Consider the following 17211-nt stretch of genomic DNA (forward strand, 5'->3'; position numbering starts at 1 on the left):
TGACAGAATACATGGCAGTAGTTAATTTAGCCTTGCAATATGGAGTTATTACGACTAAGGGGCTATTATTCCACATTTTACTGTTGGAAAACTGAGAAATAAAGGATCCATTTATGCGGGTCCGTTGATGGTTCAACCTGGGAAGCTCATGAGGGTTGCCCTAGGCAGGATCCCTGGATTGGCAGCTACACCACTGGCCTTTTTGGTGATTGTGAGAATGGCTCAGATGTGTCCATCCTTAGGGATAAGATCTGTCCCCCAGGTCCTTGGAGCTACGGCCCTTTTTGCCGTGGAAATGGCCAGGTGAGCTCAAGGAAGGTGGAATTTGCAGGTGGAAATGGTCACCAGTGAGCTCAAGGAAGGACAAAGGAAAGATCCAGAGGCTCCACACAGCTCTAGGGGAGGGGAAAAACAAAGCCCTTGTGCTGAGGGTTCCGAGTGCCGTGGTCATTCTGGCCATCTGTGGAGCACCAGCTCCTTGGCACCAGGAGCGTACCAGGCTGGCTGGAATTGCCAAAAAAACTGCTGTGTTTCTGAGCCCATGACTTCAGCTCTTACCAGCACACCAGTTGTATTTTTCCCCTGTTGACTTGGCCCAAATTGTGCTGGTTTTTACAGTCTCCTCAAACGTGAAACAGGGGCTGGGATTCCTGCTGGGGCCAAATGAGCTCTGTGAGCTTTCTCCTCCTGCCGCTTTGTGAAGGTGTGGTAACTGTTCTGTGAGAAGTCACAGCACAGGAGAGAACTCCACAGGAAGTTTTTTTAAAGATTATTTTAGTTTTGGACCTGAAAGGATTCTATGTTACATATTCAGTCTCTTCTAACATCCTTTGATAGCTTTAAGGTGAGTTATCTTCAGGAGATATTTGTAAATGTAGAATGGGAGAGGTGACTTGGCCAAATGAAATTAATCATCATAATCATAATAATAATAATAATAATAAAGAAAAGCACCCCAAGGATTCACAACCCTACACACCATCAAGTGATCTTTTCCTGTCACAGGGTCTTAAGGTTTAACTCCACCATGAGAATGTTGTAAAGAGCATGGTAATTTTAGGAAATGGATTATAGAACATGTGTGACAGATTTGACTTGTATTTGCACCCTCTTAGTTACAGGTTTATTGAAGGAGGTTGATGAAATTACTCCATATTTAAATATGGGTAGCTAAGAGCAGGATTTGGCCTTACTACTCTGATATATACTGCGTAAAAGCACTTTAAAATTTGTATTTCTTGCTAAATAGCATAAAATTACATCCTTTCAGGTTAATTAAACCGTTTTGCAATGCTGGTTGCTGTTGATGGGATATTTAAATGTCAGATTCAGAATAAGCACTTATGCTTCCTGATTATAAATGGCTTCCTTTTAAACACCCCAGTCACACATATGTGGTCAATACATCTAAAGCATGTGGGTTTCTGCTCTGCTCCATCTGCATTTCCATTGGGGCCACAATAGGGTCAGGCACCCACTGGTGTCAAAGGCTGAATAAAGAATCTCAGGAACTGAATAAGACCTGATTAGGCCCAACAAGGGATTCCTTACACAGCCAAAAATTCCCAGTGAAGGCAGCGGAGTGTTCAGCAGGAAAGGACAAGCAGAAGTGGGCTCACACTGGCTGTTGTAAGGATCCAGGAGCAGCCTTTCCAAATTTGTTTCTGTGGGAGCTGACGAACAAACACCCCACTGTCAGAAGATTAATGACCAGGGAACAACAGCAAGCCCAGGTTTTGGAGACAAGACCATGGTTCTGTCCCCTTTCTGTAACCTTTCTGTCACTAAGCATCCCCTCTGCACCTTCATGTGAAGTGGGATGTAGGTATGGATGTGCTCCTTCAGTGTTTATGGAATGGGTTTTCCTCCTGTGAGTGTCTGGAAAGTGTCTCTACCGAGGAACACGAGCAGAAGGAGATTAACTGAAAGCTACTTTTGTTTTGTCGATGATTCCTGATCCTGCTGGAGAATGATGGAGCTCTCAGCACATTTGTGTGTCTAGTCCTTATAGCCAGAAGTAATTCATTGGCCTGTGTACAGAGAACCAAACAAAGAGACCAAGTTAAAAATGCTGTGCTCCAGTTTCATGCCTTTTCTTGGGACCAGTTTTAACTGCCTAATAAGGAAAGTCTTAAAAGTTAGGAATATAAAGTTTTAGAAGCTTGGGCAGCAGGTGAGGAAGGTGATTCTGCCCCTCTGCCCCTCAGGTGAGACCCTCCTGCAGAGCTGCTCCAGCCCTGGGGAACAGCACAGCAAGGACATGGAGCTGCTGGAGAGAGTCCAGAGGAGGCACCAAGAGGATCAGAGGGATGGAGCAGCTCTGCTGGGAGCAAAGGCTGGAGAGTTGGGATTGTTCAGCCTGGAGAAGAGAAGCTTCAGGGTGATCTGATAGTGGCTTTTCAGTGCCTGAAGGGAGCCCATAAGAAAGATGGAGAGGAACTATTTCCAAGGGTGTGGAGTGACAGGACAGGGGAGAATGGCTTCAAACTGACAGAGATGGTTAGATGGGATATTAGGAATAAATTCTTCCCTGTGAGGGTGGGGAGGCCCTGGCACAGGTTGCCCAGAGAAGCTGTGGCTGCCCCATCCCTGGGAGTGTCCCAGGCCAGGTTGGATGGGGCTTGGAGCAACTTGGGCTGGTGGAAGGTGTCCCTGCTCATGGCAGGGGTTGGCCTGGGTGGGCTTTAAGGTCCCTCCCAACCCAAACCATTCTGGGATTTTATGAATATATAGGCAGTCCCCTTATGGACATTTCTGTGATATTTTCATACATACTTAGGTATCATCCATGCAAACAAAGTTCTGATCCCTCGTGCTAATGCTGAGAGTTTACAGCACATTATTGTTTTGATGCTAATCAGAGTATCTCCCATGGAGAGCTTTGATTCCCTTCAGAAAAGCGAGGAATGCTCTAAAAACGGTGCTACTCTGCAGCTAGTTCATTGTAATTGGAGGCTGTCTGTGCCTCACGGAAATTACCAGGCAAGCATTCTTGAAAATGTCAGAATTTTCAAGTTAGTTCTATTTAAAATGGGGGCACAAGAATGCAGGGGGACGGATAGAAAATGTGAGGGCTGTGTGATTCAAACTTGAAGTGCAGTTTGTAATAATGAAAGATGATCACTTTAGGGCTGGGGAAATAATCTCTTAGGTTTCCTAAATTACAGGATGCATAAACACATCCACTTATTCTACATGTGCTGTTACTTTAATAAAAGGCACCACTTTAGAAAATGAAAGGCTTTGGAATATTGCCAAATGTCTTAGTTCTATTTATTGTCAAAAGGTGGGTTTTTTTCATTATCCACAGAGTTTGTGGGATAGTTGAATAATTTGATGCCAGACTGCAAACTCTGTATTTATCTTATTTCAATGTTCATCTTGCAAATACAGGCATGATAAGATTTCCTGTTGCTGTTCTGACTGTACCAGGATTTGGCAATTGGTCTGCTACTGATCCCGTGATGTGCCTTTGTGTCTATATTTAAATTAATTGGAAAACTGTAGCAGGAAATACTGCTCTTAAATTATTTTATGTATAAATGCGGGGGGGGGGCAAATGTGGGTGGGAGAGGTGGAGAGAGAGACTAAATGCTGTAAACACAGAGTGCTGCTGAATACGCAAGTAGTAAATAGAAATATCTTAGAAGTCATTCCTGACAGTAATAAAAGCAGCAATTTGATTTCATCTGTGGGTAATAAACTGGTTTCACATTGCAATAAAAGTGGTGCTTATGTTATATTAATATTTATTAGCACTTATTGATGTTAGGGTTTAGTTGTTCTCTTTTCCTCACATCACAGCCATTTTATAAAAACTCAAGTTAAATTGCTACACAATAAGCAATTAAAATTGTTTGTGCAGGTGAGAGAGAGAGAGAAGAAAATAATCTGCCCGTGGAGATATTCCTGTAGGGAAGGGCAGCCCCCCCCTGCTTAGAGAGCTGTGCTCAAAGTGATGCAGTTCTGTCTCCCCCAGTGAAAGATCTGGCTCTCTGAGAGCACATCTGAGCTCCCGAGCTCGGCTGTGTTCAGATCAGGGTTTTTTCCTGGGTGTCCTGTTGTCTGAGGGGGTGTTTGTGTGCCCCCTGCCCTGCCCTGGGCAGTGTGGGCACCGTGGGCTCTGTGCAGTGGCCTGGCTGTGTGACGGGGGGGGGGCTGCAAACTCACACAGTAAAGTGAGTCAGAAAGTGCTGTGATCCAAATTTAACCAAATTTGTTCAGCTCCAAATTTAGAGAATAGCTGAATGGCAAGACAGAGATATTTCAATTCCCATCAGTGACAGGGACAGTGTGTTGGCGGATGCCTGTTAGCAGCTCTAGCGTGTTTTTGATACTCATATATGTGTGTATGGGTGGGAAACAACTAGTTCCTTTTATTTATCATGAGCCTGTTTCTTCTTTGACTGCCTTTAAATCACTCTTGGTCTTGATGTTCCTTCAGAGCAGATAATTCTCGTGCAGAAGGTGCTCTGTAGTCTTGAGTCACGTTTTTGGCCTCTCAGTAGAAAGACTTGCATTGGACTTGGATTTTTATCATTATGAAAACTGAAATATAGACTCTTTAAAATAAGGCAGGTACCAGGCAAGGTAAGACAAAGCAAAATTCTTTTTGTTCATCTTACAGTCAGGCTTCAATATCAATAATTTCAGAAAACAGGTTTGAGTTTATCCTTCACTTGAGCATAACCCTGAGTGTAACGTGTATAATTCACTTGCCTTCAGCAGGATTAATCATGTGCTTGTAACTGAGTTTGTATTTACCTGCTTTTCTCTGCTGGGGTCTTAATCTTTTTGATTGTTCTGATTCTTTGGCCAAATATTGTCCTTGGAGATTTGACCAGTGAAAGCAAGAACATGATCCCAGTGCCTTTGTACAAGATGTTTCATTAATGGGTACAACTGTTTGTTTGGGGTTTTTTGCTCAGTGAGATCTTTATTATAGACCTCTGCTTAGCCTGTTTCTCTCTGGTTTTATTAAGACCCCGTTTCAGTGACTGTGTCATCAGATTGGCACGTGCAGTGATGGATTGTGATGTTACAAACAATTTGATTGTTGCATTCCTCACTGAATCAAACAGTGAGAGTGGCTGGGTGGGAGGGGAGTTCATTTTTATATACAAGATCACTGAACTAGCAGTGATTGAATAGGTAATACCACGACTGCATGACAGCTTTGATAGGATTTAAGCAACATCGTGTTTCCTGTAGTTTGCTGAACTGGTAATGATGATTTAAGGGTCTTGCCTTAAATGTTTTCTGTCCTTATGGGTGTAAAATAAACCCACAAGTCAGCCTTGTTTAATTTACTGTAATATTCCTTTCTCTTTGAAGAATCAGTACACTAAGATATTTTTAAAAAGCAGACAGTTTAGCATAATAGCAATGATGATATTGTAGGAATTTGGCAGGGATACTACAGGGTATGATTTTAGAATGATAATGGTAATTAGATGGTAATTAGTTAACATTTGCTTTAATAAAACCCCACCACTGTATTTGCTGATTTCACAATGTTTTCTTCAGAGTGAAACATTACTGTACTCATTCCCCCTGCACTTGTCTGTTCAAAATACAAGCCAGCAATCTATATTCTATATACTTGTGCCACTTTCTAACCTTTCTTGTTATATGGAAAATTAGACACTGCATTTGTTGGTGTTGCTGGAAAAGTCCAGCCTCCCTAATAAGTATGAGAGGATAAAAAGCTTCAGGTTTCTGCCCTATCTGTGTTCTTAAGTGGGCTTTAGAGCCAGAGGGAGTGGCTTTGAACCATCACAATGATGGCTCAAAGTGTTTACACTTTGTTCTCAAGTCTTGAGGCATATGAGCTCAAACTCTTAATTCCTCTGGCCCGAGTCCAGAAATTGGGTTTGAATTTAGAAGTTCTTACATTGCACAGAATCAGAATTAAACTATACCATGATACACACACTGCCTTGATGATGAAGTCTTAATAACAAAGGGTTACTCAGCAAATTCTCTGAGCATTTTCACATGTGTGAATTTGGAATATCTCCACTGAAGTCAGGTCTAGTGAAGCTTGATTCATATGAGCAACTAATCTACAAGATACATCACTATAAGATGCATCATTTTCATTGTCATTTTTCTAATAACAATACAATGGACTTGGTAAGGAATTAGTTGTTGTTATTATTATTATTATTATTGATGCATTTTCTTTGAAAAGGAACTTTTAACCTATAAAAAAGCCCACCGTCTTTTTTTATGTGTTCATCCTAATTTTTATGATATTTATGATGATTCCATGATTGTCCAATTAAAAAAAAAAAGAAGAAGAAAATAATACATCTTTCCCCTTTTGGCTTTGGGAATGGCTGGGTTGAAGTTCTGATCTCTACAGTGTTATCCATAACATGGACTTTCACTGAGCTAAGACTCATAAATGCTCATGACTCTGCCTCGGTGAAGACATCATGGTAGCACTGTCTAATTTGCATGCTGAAAACACAACATATTTTCTCTCTCTGTCTTTTATTCCTGGCAAAAGAGATTTAGACAAGATCTTTGGAGGTACTTCAGTGTGGAAGTGCACTGGCTGCCCAGAGTTCAGAACTTAGATCCCAAACTCTGCTCTCAAGCCTGGGCCCAGGTGAAATCCAGGAATGCCTCTCTTTCTGCCGGTCATATTCCCCAAAAATGTTTGCACTGGGGCACTGTAGGAGCTGCTGCCACATTAACAGGGTTGGACAGGGGGGTGGCCAAAACTTTGGAATGGTTGGTTCTCTTTTCCCCCCCGGATGTTCTGTAACCACTGGGCCACCAGACCATGGTCCTTCTTCTCTCACTGACTAATTTAGCAGAAAAGCTTGGCAGAGTCTCTCTCCCAAGTTAAATAGCTTACAGAGCCATGTGTGAGTGTGGCATCTGAAACACTCCTTCCCTCAAGTGGATGATTGGACTCCCAAGAGTGGTTGAAGGGAAAGATGGGAAGGGGAAAGAAAAGCAAGCGCGGGTTCCGTGGAGTGTGTTTGGAATGGAACTGGTTGAACGCAGCTTGGTCTCCAGGGGGAGGCTCAGGGAGGTGAAACCCAGTGGGAATGAAGGAGGTCTCCTCTTTCAGAGCCCAAATACCAGTGCCTGGAGCCAGTAATGCAGCTGACACCTCAGGGGTGATGTTTCCAGACGTGTCCCAGAAGCCAAACTTGAGGTGTGCGGCGAATATTGACAGTTCAGTTTGAAGCACGTGAGGATTTCCCTGTCTTTGAGGCCTGGCAGCAGCTGAGGGGGGATTCAGAAGGGGATTTTGAAGTCTTTAGCTGGTGCCAGAGTGGACACAGGCAACTGGGGCTTTGTCTGAAACTCAGCCTTCCAGGACCTTGGAAGATGTCCCCATGTCCAGGTTTATCTGGGACTAGCAGGATGAAACATCCTAAGTAGGAGCCAGAAAAAGCCCTAGGGGGTAGATAGCAAACCAGAGTTGTGGTTTGACTCTTTTCTTCTTTTGTTATGATTTCTGCACTCTAGAAACTGATATAATTTCAAGGCTTGGAAACAAAGGAACCTTTGCTGACTTCAGTGTTTATAAAGCTAGTTCTGCTAGCACTGGCATTCATGCAGCATCTCAGGAAGAAAAGCAGATTTTCTATTTACTAGCTTTAAAATTTCCTGGCTCTATCCTTGCAGGGAAGCACTGGTGCTCACATTGGTCTCTATTACAACTCTGGAAAAGTATTATGTGTAATATATTATTTTGTGTTCTAAAGTGTAGTTTGTGTAGTGACATATATATATATGTATCTTATGTATATATTTATGAATTTTTTTAATACAAGCATAAATTTGCCAAATCCTTTTACTGCCTGAGCATAAAAGATCAGCCTTTTTATTTGGATCATCCCAGAATCAATGACATTTGTAAGCGAGTACTACAGAGTTTATCACCCTCCAAGACTAAATAAAGCTATTTTCTTTTACTAGAAGGTGGCACCTCTGTGGCAATATCTGCAATGATTTTTCACAGCTGCAATCCTAGAGCTGTGGAATACCAATGTTAGGGATTCAGTAGCAGTGGTGATTCCACCATGCTGTACTAAAGCAGTATTTACCACTGCTTTTGTTGACGGGCAGGTGGCTCAGTATTGCTGAGCAGTCTGCCTAAAAATGACATGATGCAGACTTGTGGGGTGTACTGCACGTTCAAATTAACATTTGCTGGGAAAGTTATTGAAAGTTATTGCTTTCTTTTTATTTTTCTTTAATTATATCAGCTGCATAATGTTAAGATCAGACATAGTTATGCACACTCTGTATGGAATTCAGGCAAAGTCTTCGTGTTCCTCCCCCAAGTTCTGTGCTCGAGGAAGTTACTTGTGGTCCCAACATCCAGTTATTGTGGCTGAACTGATCTCACAGCTCCCTTTCTCAAAAAAGGTTGGAACTGTCAATCCATTTTCTTCGTGGGTTTTGTCTTCCCCTCCCTCTTCCCCTCCCCACTCCAGATAAGAAACGTCGCTTTTCCCCTTGTCTGTTTTCTGTTGGATACTTTCCTGAGCAAATTCAACTTCCTTTCTCCTGGTCGGGAACCTGAATTAGCTCAGGCCTGACCAAAGGGACTGTGTGGCAGCAATTAGATCATCTCAGGCTGGCACTTCCCTCATGTTTTCCAGTTCCTCAGAGTGACTGAAGGATGCCTGATAAAAACTCCGAGCAAAGAGTGCAGAAGCAGCTCCGAGCCCTCTGGGTGGTAAGGTGGAACGATTTGGAAGATAATCCCAATCTTTCAGTAGCTGCTAATGGGCCGTTCTCCTAGGCGAGGATTCCCAGATCACTAAGGGATGACGGTCACTGCCTCTATTTTTCCTCCCCTTGCCTTCTCCTTCCATCACTCCTGCCTGAGCTCACTCGAGGGAGAGGGTAGGAACTGCTTTGTGTGACGCTGTGCATACATTTTCCCTTTGCTCAGGAATATTTCTGCAGACTGTGAACAGAGAATAAGTAATTGGAAGACATTAGTCATTAAAAACATCATCAACCTGGAACAGTTTGGTAGTTGAACAGCGAATCTTTTATGAATCAGCTGAGCAAGAGACTATAGGTGTGATCACAGCTGCTGAGTGTTGTTGAAACTCAGTGAGACTGTGCTCATTTGTGCAGGAGGAGGAGACTTAATTAATTGAATATGATTTCTGAATAAGGCTTCAAATCACAGAACAGGTATGTGCATGCTAATGCAGTTTGCATGGCCGATCTTTTTCTTTTTTTTTTCTTTTCAAAAATTTAGAGTGTGATCTAATGGCTGTGCAAAAAATCCTGACTGTTTCCTTCGATAAAAAATAATGGTGCCTTAGAAAAAAATCCTGACCAGTAAATAATGTGGTGGAAGCTGTGTTTAAGAACAGGTATTTGGCACAGCTCTGTACCTTCTCGTGTGAGTAGCTGGTGGGATTTCTGAACCAGGGAGGCTCATGGACTGTATTCATCACCTTTTCCCTTTGCCAGAATACACTGTGTTCAAACAGAGTTTGTATTTTGGAGTGCACCCAGATGGGAATGTGCAAGTGGCAAGAAGCAGTCTGAAAATCCTGAGGGCCGTGGTAAAAGCTGAGATAAATTAGGTGGTGCTCTGAAAAGCCTGAGAGCCCCGGGAAAAGCAGAACATTGTTTGTTTTATCTCTCCATATTCTCCTCTGACACCCCCAGCAGCTGTGATCCCACCGTGGGCTTCCTTGCACGGGAGTGGTGATGGAAGGGATGAGTAGGAAAACCTCAGCAGCAACTAAGAATCGGGGTTCCAAAGCAGGTGTGGAATTTAGGGTGGTAACTTCGTCTCCTGCTGCTTGTGGCCACCCCTGTAAAGAGCAGTGAGAGCAGCTGTGACCTCAGCGGGGCAAAAGTTCGAGTTGTTAATGTTAATTTGTTGTAGTGAGGGTTGATTTAAATGGTATTTTTAGTGCCCCAAAAAAGGATGGTTTCGGAAACACCAGTATTTTGACTTGTCTCTATGGTTGGCTACTTCTTAACAATAATACATGTACATGCAGGAGCATGATGAATGAATTCTGAGAAAAGAGAGAGGGAGAGAACAAATGCTTTTAAAAGCTGGAAAATCCTTAAATTCCTGTGAAATTCCAGCGAAATTACTGTTTACACAAAGTACGTGTCTGAAATAACAGCCTCCTTAGGATACAGTCTGAGTGTGAAACCGAAACATTATTGCACCAGATTATTTAAAATACACTTGTTTCAGCAGATTTTTGAAAACGAAGAGTGATTTCCACGGATTTTTACACGGGTTGAGTCTGGGAGGAAAGAAAAAAAATACGTGTGTGTACGTGTCTTGCAGGAGCCTCAAAGTTATGTCCGAGTGCTCAGTGCTTTTTGTGGTGGAGTCTCTGGAAAAATGGCAGCACTGAGACGTTTGGGTGAGCAGGTATCCAGGATTAGTGAGGGAAGGTGCAGGAAGTTTTAGGTCAAATGAAGTTGGAGGCTGCTTATAGTGCTTGGCATTTATATAAAGCAAGCTCAAGGTTGAATGCAGCATTCAAGTTGTAAAATGGATGTAGAATGGGTAAAAAAAAACCCTGCAATTACTTCAGCGACGATCCATTCAGGTTAAGAATTTTCATCTTTGCTGTTGCCATAGCAATCTGTTCCCCTGTCACTACCACATTAAAAATCCATTCTGTAAAACTGTTGTTGCCAATATTGAACACATAACAGACAAAAACATTTTTTTTAATAGCTTAGGTGTCTTATTTGCAACGCGAAGAGGACCTAGATCTTAGAGAGATGCATATGTACTCTAAAAAGGAAAAGATTAGTGTTTCTGTGATACATTGTAGGAACACAATATTTGTGCTGCAGTATTGATGTCAGTACCAAATAGTTTGCAAATAATACAGCAATGCAGTGTCAGTTTAACTCAAATAATTGAACTGTTCAGCTGAGCTACACCAAACCCGTAAGTCCCTGAGTTAAGCACTTTCTTTGGTGATGTGCTGTGGTGAAAGGCTTTTCAAACTGTGTGGCTCTTTAACCTTCTGTTACTCACTGAGCCTGATTCTCTTTGGTGAGAGACTGGAGTGATTTTACTTATCCTGGTGTAATTCTGGAAGGGGAGGACAGTTTTACATCTGTGATCTAATCCTAAACTGCTCAAGGACCCAAGCACGACAATGGATAATGAATGATAGGAATAGATTATTAAGCATTTTTTGGTGCATCCAAAGGAGGGGGAGAAAAATCTCTGTAACTCAAAGCAAAGATAGCAATGTTCTGACAAATGTATTTGCACACACTGAGTAAAATGCAAATATATTTCAATAAAGTAGATATACATATCTGTGTATATATATATATATATATAAAAAAATATGTATTCATTCAGGTCTGAAATGCAGAATTTACTAAAATCACAAATATGCCTAAGTCCTTGATTTAAAAACTCAGGCATTGACTAAATAAGTCAAAACATGATATTTGGACACTGAACATATGGCCCTTACTCTGATCACTGACAATGCAAATCTCATCCCTGTTTCTGCCTCCGCATCCTTTTATCCTCTAACCATCTCTACCATCTCTAGCCCTTGAATTCTTATTCCCTGTCCATGCCACACTTCACTTTCTCTGTGTTCCACTTGCCACTGTCCCCACACTTCTGTCCCTCAGTTGTCTGTGAGAGCCTCGATCCAGGGATGGTGTTGATTTAATGCAGGAGAAGCACAGGAGGAGAAAATATAGCAAATAGTTACAATGCTATTGGGTATGAATAGAATTGAGGGCGAGAAGTGATTTGCTTTTTTAGCTGCACTTGGCAATATCTCCTAAATTTATAATTTTCTTTCGGTTGAATTTTCTTTCAGTTGAAAGGAACTGCTTTTTTTTGTCTTTTATTGCAGCCGTGTCTTCTTGTTTGGGGGCTTTTGAGTTGGTTTTCCCTTTTTAAAGTTATTATTTTATTAGTGAGTAAACTGACCATGGAAAAGGATGGTTGCATCTGGATCCCTTAAATGCACACAGTCAAACCTGAGGCCAGCTGAAACTTGGCTCTTCATTTTCCCCCACCCCTCCACGTCGGAGGTGTTTCAGGGGGTCACCAGAAAAGCCCAGAAAGACTTGGGTAGAGGAGAGATTCAGAGTTATCTTTGACTTTTATGGACCTTTTTTTATTAAAATGCTTAGCGCCGTAAATGGAGAAATAAGGAACTCGTTTATCTTGACAAAAGTGCTGCCATAAACTATTCAGCACTCATAAAATAACCTTTTAAATTATTGTTTCTGCTGGTATCGATAAATTCATACAAAGTGCTTAAAGGTCAGGCATTGCCAGAAAAATGTCTTTTCAGCTTGTTAATTAAAGGTTTATAAGAATGTGCACCCGCTTGCTCTTCGGGCAAACTGGAAAAAGAGGAAGGAGCAAAAAAATAGGCCCACAATGATGAGAATGATAGCGTGGAATTAGTGTGTGACAAGTCTGTGATCCACCAGGCTCAGCAGGGCAAGCCTGGACAGTCTGGGAGGGAAAACAGGGTGGCACTGGGAAGAGGAGGAGCAAAAGCTCGTTTTCCTTTTTGGTGGGGAGGTGCCTTGATTCCTCCCCTCCTGCAGGGCTGAGGGGCCAGGGAGTGTGAGCAGTGTTGGACCTGTCACAGCTTGAGCTGTGGGGAGTTTGTCCAACCTGGCCAAGGACATCAGATCAGGACCTTAACTTTTATATTTGCCAGGCTCTGCTTGTTTGTTTGCCACTTGAAGTGGAACAAAGCAGTGCAAAATGTGCCCAGAGCCAAACTGCCCAACCACCCTTCTGGCACCTGCAGAGCCCACAACTGGGATTCCCTGCTTTGTACTTTACCATCCTCATCCTGCTCTGTCCTTAAAACCATGTCCTGAAGGTGAGGTGGCTCGGATGGAACTCTCCATGCCCAGATGAGATGAGGTTAATCCATCCCATGGATGAGACACTGGAAGTCTGGCTTGGATTTTCACCTGCACAGCAGTGTAGCCCTGGCAACATTATTTGACCTCTAAATCCAGATTTTTTTTGATCACTAAAGTGGAGACAGGAATACTGACCTAGGCAAAGTATCCTGAGATAACAGATGAAATGTGTTACAGGGAAAGGACAGAGGCTTCTGTCATTGAATTCTGGTGATTTAACAGCTTCAACTATTTATTGCCCAAGCTGGGAAACAATAGCAAAACAATGTAAATTGTGAAAAGTAAAATAGATGCTCAGATATCTCCCTGTCTGAACACACTATAGTGCCATTATTAATGTGAGATTAAAGTTTTGAATTTTCCCTTGGTCATATAATTTCTATACTGAGATTGTTTCCTTGAATATTAAATAACAGATCCTTTCTATAAAACCATTTGTGAACAGGAGGCTGCATCTTTGTCACTGAAAATTTCATAACCTAAGAGAGGCATAATTTGTTTCTGTTCTCTGGAGATCACTGCAGAACTCCTACTTCAGGAAAATAAATCTGTTGAATGTTTGAGAGTGCAGGTGACAGGGCTAATGGTGGTTCTTTTCTCTGATACCCACTGACAATTCATCCTGGCTTTGCCTTCGAGTGAAGCTGAGAGAACAGGGCAGTAGTTTCATGGTGTTTCTTGTTTCTTCTCTCCTTCCCACCTCATTTGGCTCAATTGTTTTGAAACTTAAGCCAGAACGAACCCAGTGGTGCCCTCAGAGGCTGAGAATCCCTCCTCCCAGGGCAGAGGCATTCTGTTCTAGAAGGGGTTGATTGGTTCTTTTCCTTGCAATTGACCTTTGAAATAGTACAAGAAAAGAGATTTGTTGCTCAGACGTGGAGTTTTTGTGCATCTTATCAATTGATAACTGTTACTTATCCCACTTCTCAGTAATTTGATTCTTATCTTTATAATCAGTTCCCAGTTTCACTGTCAGCACTTTGTTATTTTAATGGGATCACAGAGTCATTAAGGTTGGAAAAGACCTCCAAGATCATCAAGTCCAACCTCTGACCTAACACATCACGTATTATGTTGTGCAGTTAGAAAATCCTTGCCAATCCACGTGTACCTGGAATAGAAATATCAGGATGTGTGTTTGTGGGGTTGGAGGCAGCAGACACCCTTAAGGCACAACCTTCCAGAAGGAAGGATTTGTTTTAACTCTCTGCAGAGGGGGTGTGTGCAGCCCAGGAGAGGCTGTGGTGCCCCTGATTCAGGTTTCCAGGTAAACCTTGGGCTTCAAACTGTGTGTGGGGAAAGAAATTTCATTTGGGACAGTAGGAAAATATAGATCAGGCTTGTGGTAAACTTTCTGTTCCTCTAGCATGGGTTGGAAAGTTCACTTTGGTATTCACCTTAAGAAAATATGCCTTACCTGTTTATAGCTGTTCAGCCCTCCTTGATGTTTAACTCAGGCAAATCTTAGGCAAATGCTAATCTTTGCTGAATATGTAACATCACACCCCCAAATGTCTCTGAGAGGAGTAGCAGAGTTAAAAATATAAACTCTGCAGGACAACTTCATTACAAATATTCTACCTGAAAATGCTGGGTATTCTTATCAAACAGTCTTTTACCACTTTGTGGGTGAGGTCTGAGAAGAACAGATCGACATGGACGTGACACAGTTTCACTTTCCTTGAGCTTCTATTGACAAATTTCATTAGCAGATTGGGGTAATATTAACAGACTTTATCTACTGGCCGTGATCCAAAACTTTTGTTTTGAGCGGAGTTAAATTTAGAGCAACTGAGTCGGGTCTGTTCTTTTTTCCTTATTAGCTGTTTTTAGCAGCCTGGTGAGTTTTTGTGAGCGGTGACTAAGTGTCTCTTGCTGTTATGATGACAATCATCTGCTTGCTTATGCTGCCAGTGTTGTCCCAACAGCAATAAAGAAACACTAGATAGAAGTTATAAAGCCTTGCCTTGAGAATACTGGCCAGTTAACCAAAATATGAACTTTTGGGTTGAAGCTGTGGCTGCCCCAGCCCTGGAAGTGCCAAAGACAAGGTTGGACAGGGCTTGGAGCAACATGGGCTGGTGGAAGGTGTCCCTGCCCATGGCAGGGGAATTTGGAACTAGATGATCTTTAAGGTCCCTTCCAACCCAAACCCCTCAGTGATTCTATGAATTGTAATCAGGGATGAAAGAATGGAAGAGGTTGAAGGGGAAAAGTTACCTGTGTCCTTTACACTCATGGCACAGTGTTAAATTTATAAGCTCTCAGTTTATTCTATCCTATCTTAAATAAACTTTGAATAAATTTGTTAGACAAATAAATTTGTTACTCTCACCTTAGAGAAGGGTGAGTAGTAAAAATAAACATGGCTAGTAATAAGCTGCTGTTTTGGCCCAAAAGGGTGTCATTTTAGCTGAATGCTGTGTTGCATTGTGCTGTAGTAGATTTATAGGTAATAATTCAGTGTTTACCAATGCCCAGCAAACTTCTCCTTGTGACCCTGGCTGCCATGACATGCATCATCTTCCCAATGCACGTGTTGGGGGTTCACTGGGGGGCATTTCAGGGGGCTTTTGAACACAAGTTGGTGCCTGGAGAGCCTTCAGCTGTGGCAGCTGGGAAGAGACAAACAGCTGGAAGGGAACTGCTGAGTCGAAGAGATTCTGTCTGGGAAAGTTCTGCAACTGTTTTAAGCTCTGTTCACCTATTCTAAGATGTGCTCACCTGTTCTAAGCTGTGCTCACCTGTTCTAAGCTGTGTTCACCTGTTTTTCTTCCAACAGACTTTGGGAACTATCACTGCAGTGCCCATTAAGGTTCCTCAGGTCAGCTCCTTGCAGAGGTTGGCAGGACAAGGACCAGCAGTGCTACCTCAGGTACAAAATACAGCTTCGGAGGGGGTTTTTGTGTAATTTTTTTATGTGTTCTGCTCTGCTCCTGTCTGATGCCCAGGCCTGGGTATGTCAGCACACTCATTTTGCTGGGTAAAGACTCACCTTTAGTGAGTTGAGCAGCAGAATTGTGTTTTTCTTCAGTCTATTAAAAAAAAAATAAAAAGATTTTCTTCTGGGAGTGTAGTGTTAGCACAATGAAAAGCTGTAAAAATTGTGTGGATTCATTGTGGAATAACAGAGTACAGACGGTGGGATGTGAGTTTATGCTTTATAAGATGACAGAAGTGAAAATCTGCAATCCTGTAGTCAAAAAAGCGTGGTGGAAGTATTTAAGCTTTCTGTTGAAGATTTAGCCTGACATACTCTTTTATTGACTTACTTGCCTTATCCCTGTCCATCCCAGTACAAAGTTTTGGCCCAGCTAAACCAGGTGCCACACTGAGGCCAGGTTCTCTGGGTAACACTGAAAGGAAAGTTACACTCATGGGTTTTTAAAATGTTTTCAAGCTGTGTCTGCTTTCCTGAGCACCCATCCCTGTTTCTATAACCATGTACTTTATACCCCATTTCAACCCTCTTTCTCAAATTTTTTTTGGATGTCATTTTCAACACGTGTTTTTCTGCAGTTCCATGGTTTGCTTTTCAGATTAATGATTATTAAGTGTAAATATATTTCTCCCAGTGTGGCCCTTATTTCTCATATATGAACACTTTTCTAGTGTTTAAGTCGATTTTGTGTGTATTCTTCCTTTTCTTCCTTTACTTTTTTCCTAATATTTTCTTAGTGGCAGAATCTGGTAGAAGATCTGGGAGCTAAATCTGCCTGGAGGAAGAAGTATTTCCAAGATAAAGTTCTTAAATTCTCTCTTTAAATTACATTTTGTGGAAGGCAGAGCTGCGAACATAAAGAGAGGTTATAGTTTTCTTATCAAGCTCAAGGCTTTGCTTTTCAGTTGTTCTCACAGCACAATAACTTTTTGATTTCTGCCATTTTGGGGTGGCAAAGATGAGCAGATTGCTCCTGAAAACAGATGAGGTTCGAGAGCAGCTGAAAGACCTGTAACAGGGGCCTAAATTATCATGAAGGTTGTGGTTCAGCAATGATGGCATTGCAAATGCTGCACTCAGAGGAGTATCAGTGTTCTGGACTTTTGTTAAGTAGAAGAATTTTCATTCTAGGTTCAATTTTGAAGAATTGGAAAAAGGGGAGGAAGCTGATATGCTCAGCTTTTAGAAAAAACCACATTCTTTCCATTTTGCTGTTCAGCTCATGGCAATATTTTGGTTTGTGTGTCACTTTGTTTCCCTCCCTTCCTGGCACAGCTTCAATTTGAGCCCTGTTTATGCAATAAACACTACTGAAACCCCAGCACTCCCTTGGCTGCCCTCAGCCAGAGCTCACCACATCTTCT

The 17211-nt window shown here is 42.1% G+C and overlaps 1 protein-coding gene across 2 annotated transcripts in view; it reads left to right on the top strand.

The window, feature by feature from the left end:
- PHF21B (PHD finger protein 21B) overlaps window positions 1-17211 on the top strand; it is a 146765-nt gene that overhangs the window by 92406 nt on the left and 37148 nt on the right. For both annotated transcript variants that reach the window (XM_064654064.1, XM_064654065.1), the window contains one exon: window positions 15689-15781. In XM_064654064.1, coding sequence (XP_064510134.1) covers window positions 15689-15781 — 93 coding nt within the window. The remainder of the gene's footprint in view (window positions 1-15688; window positions 15782-17211) is intronic.

This window comes from Pseudopipra pipra, chromosome 5, assembly GCF_036250125.1.
Source record: "Pseudopipra pipra isolate bDixPip1 chromosome 5, bDixPip1.hap1, whole genome shotgun sequence".
Classification (NCBI taxonomy): Eukaryota; Metazoa; Chordata; class Aves; order Passeriformes; family Pipridae; genus Pseudopipra; species Pseudopipra pipra.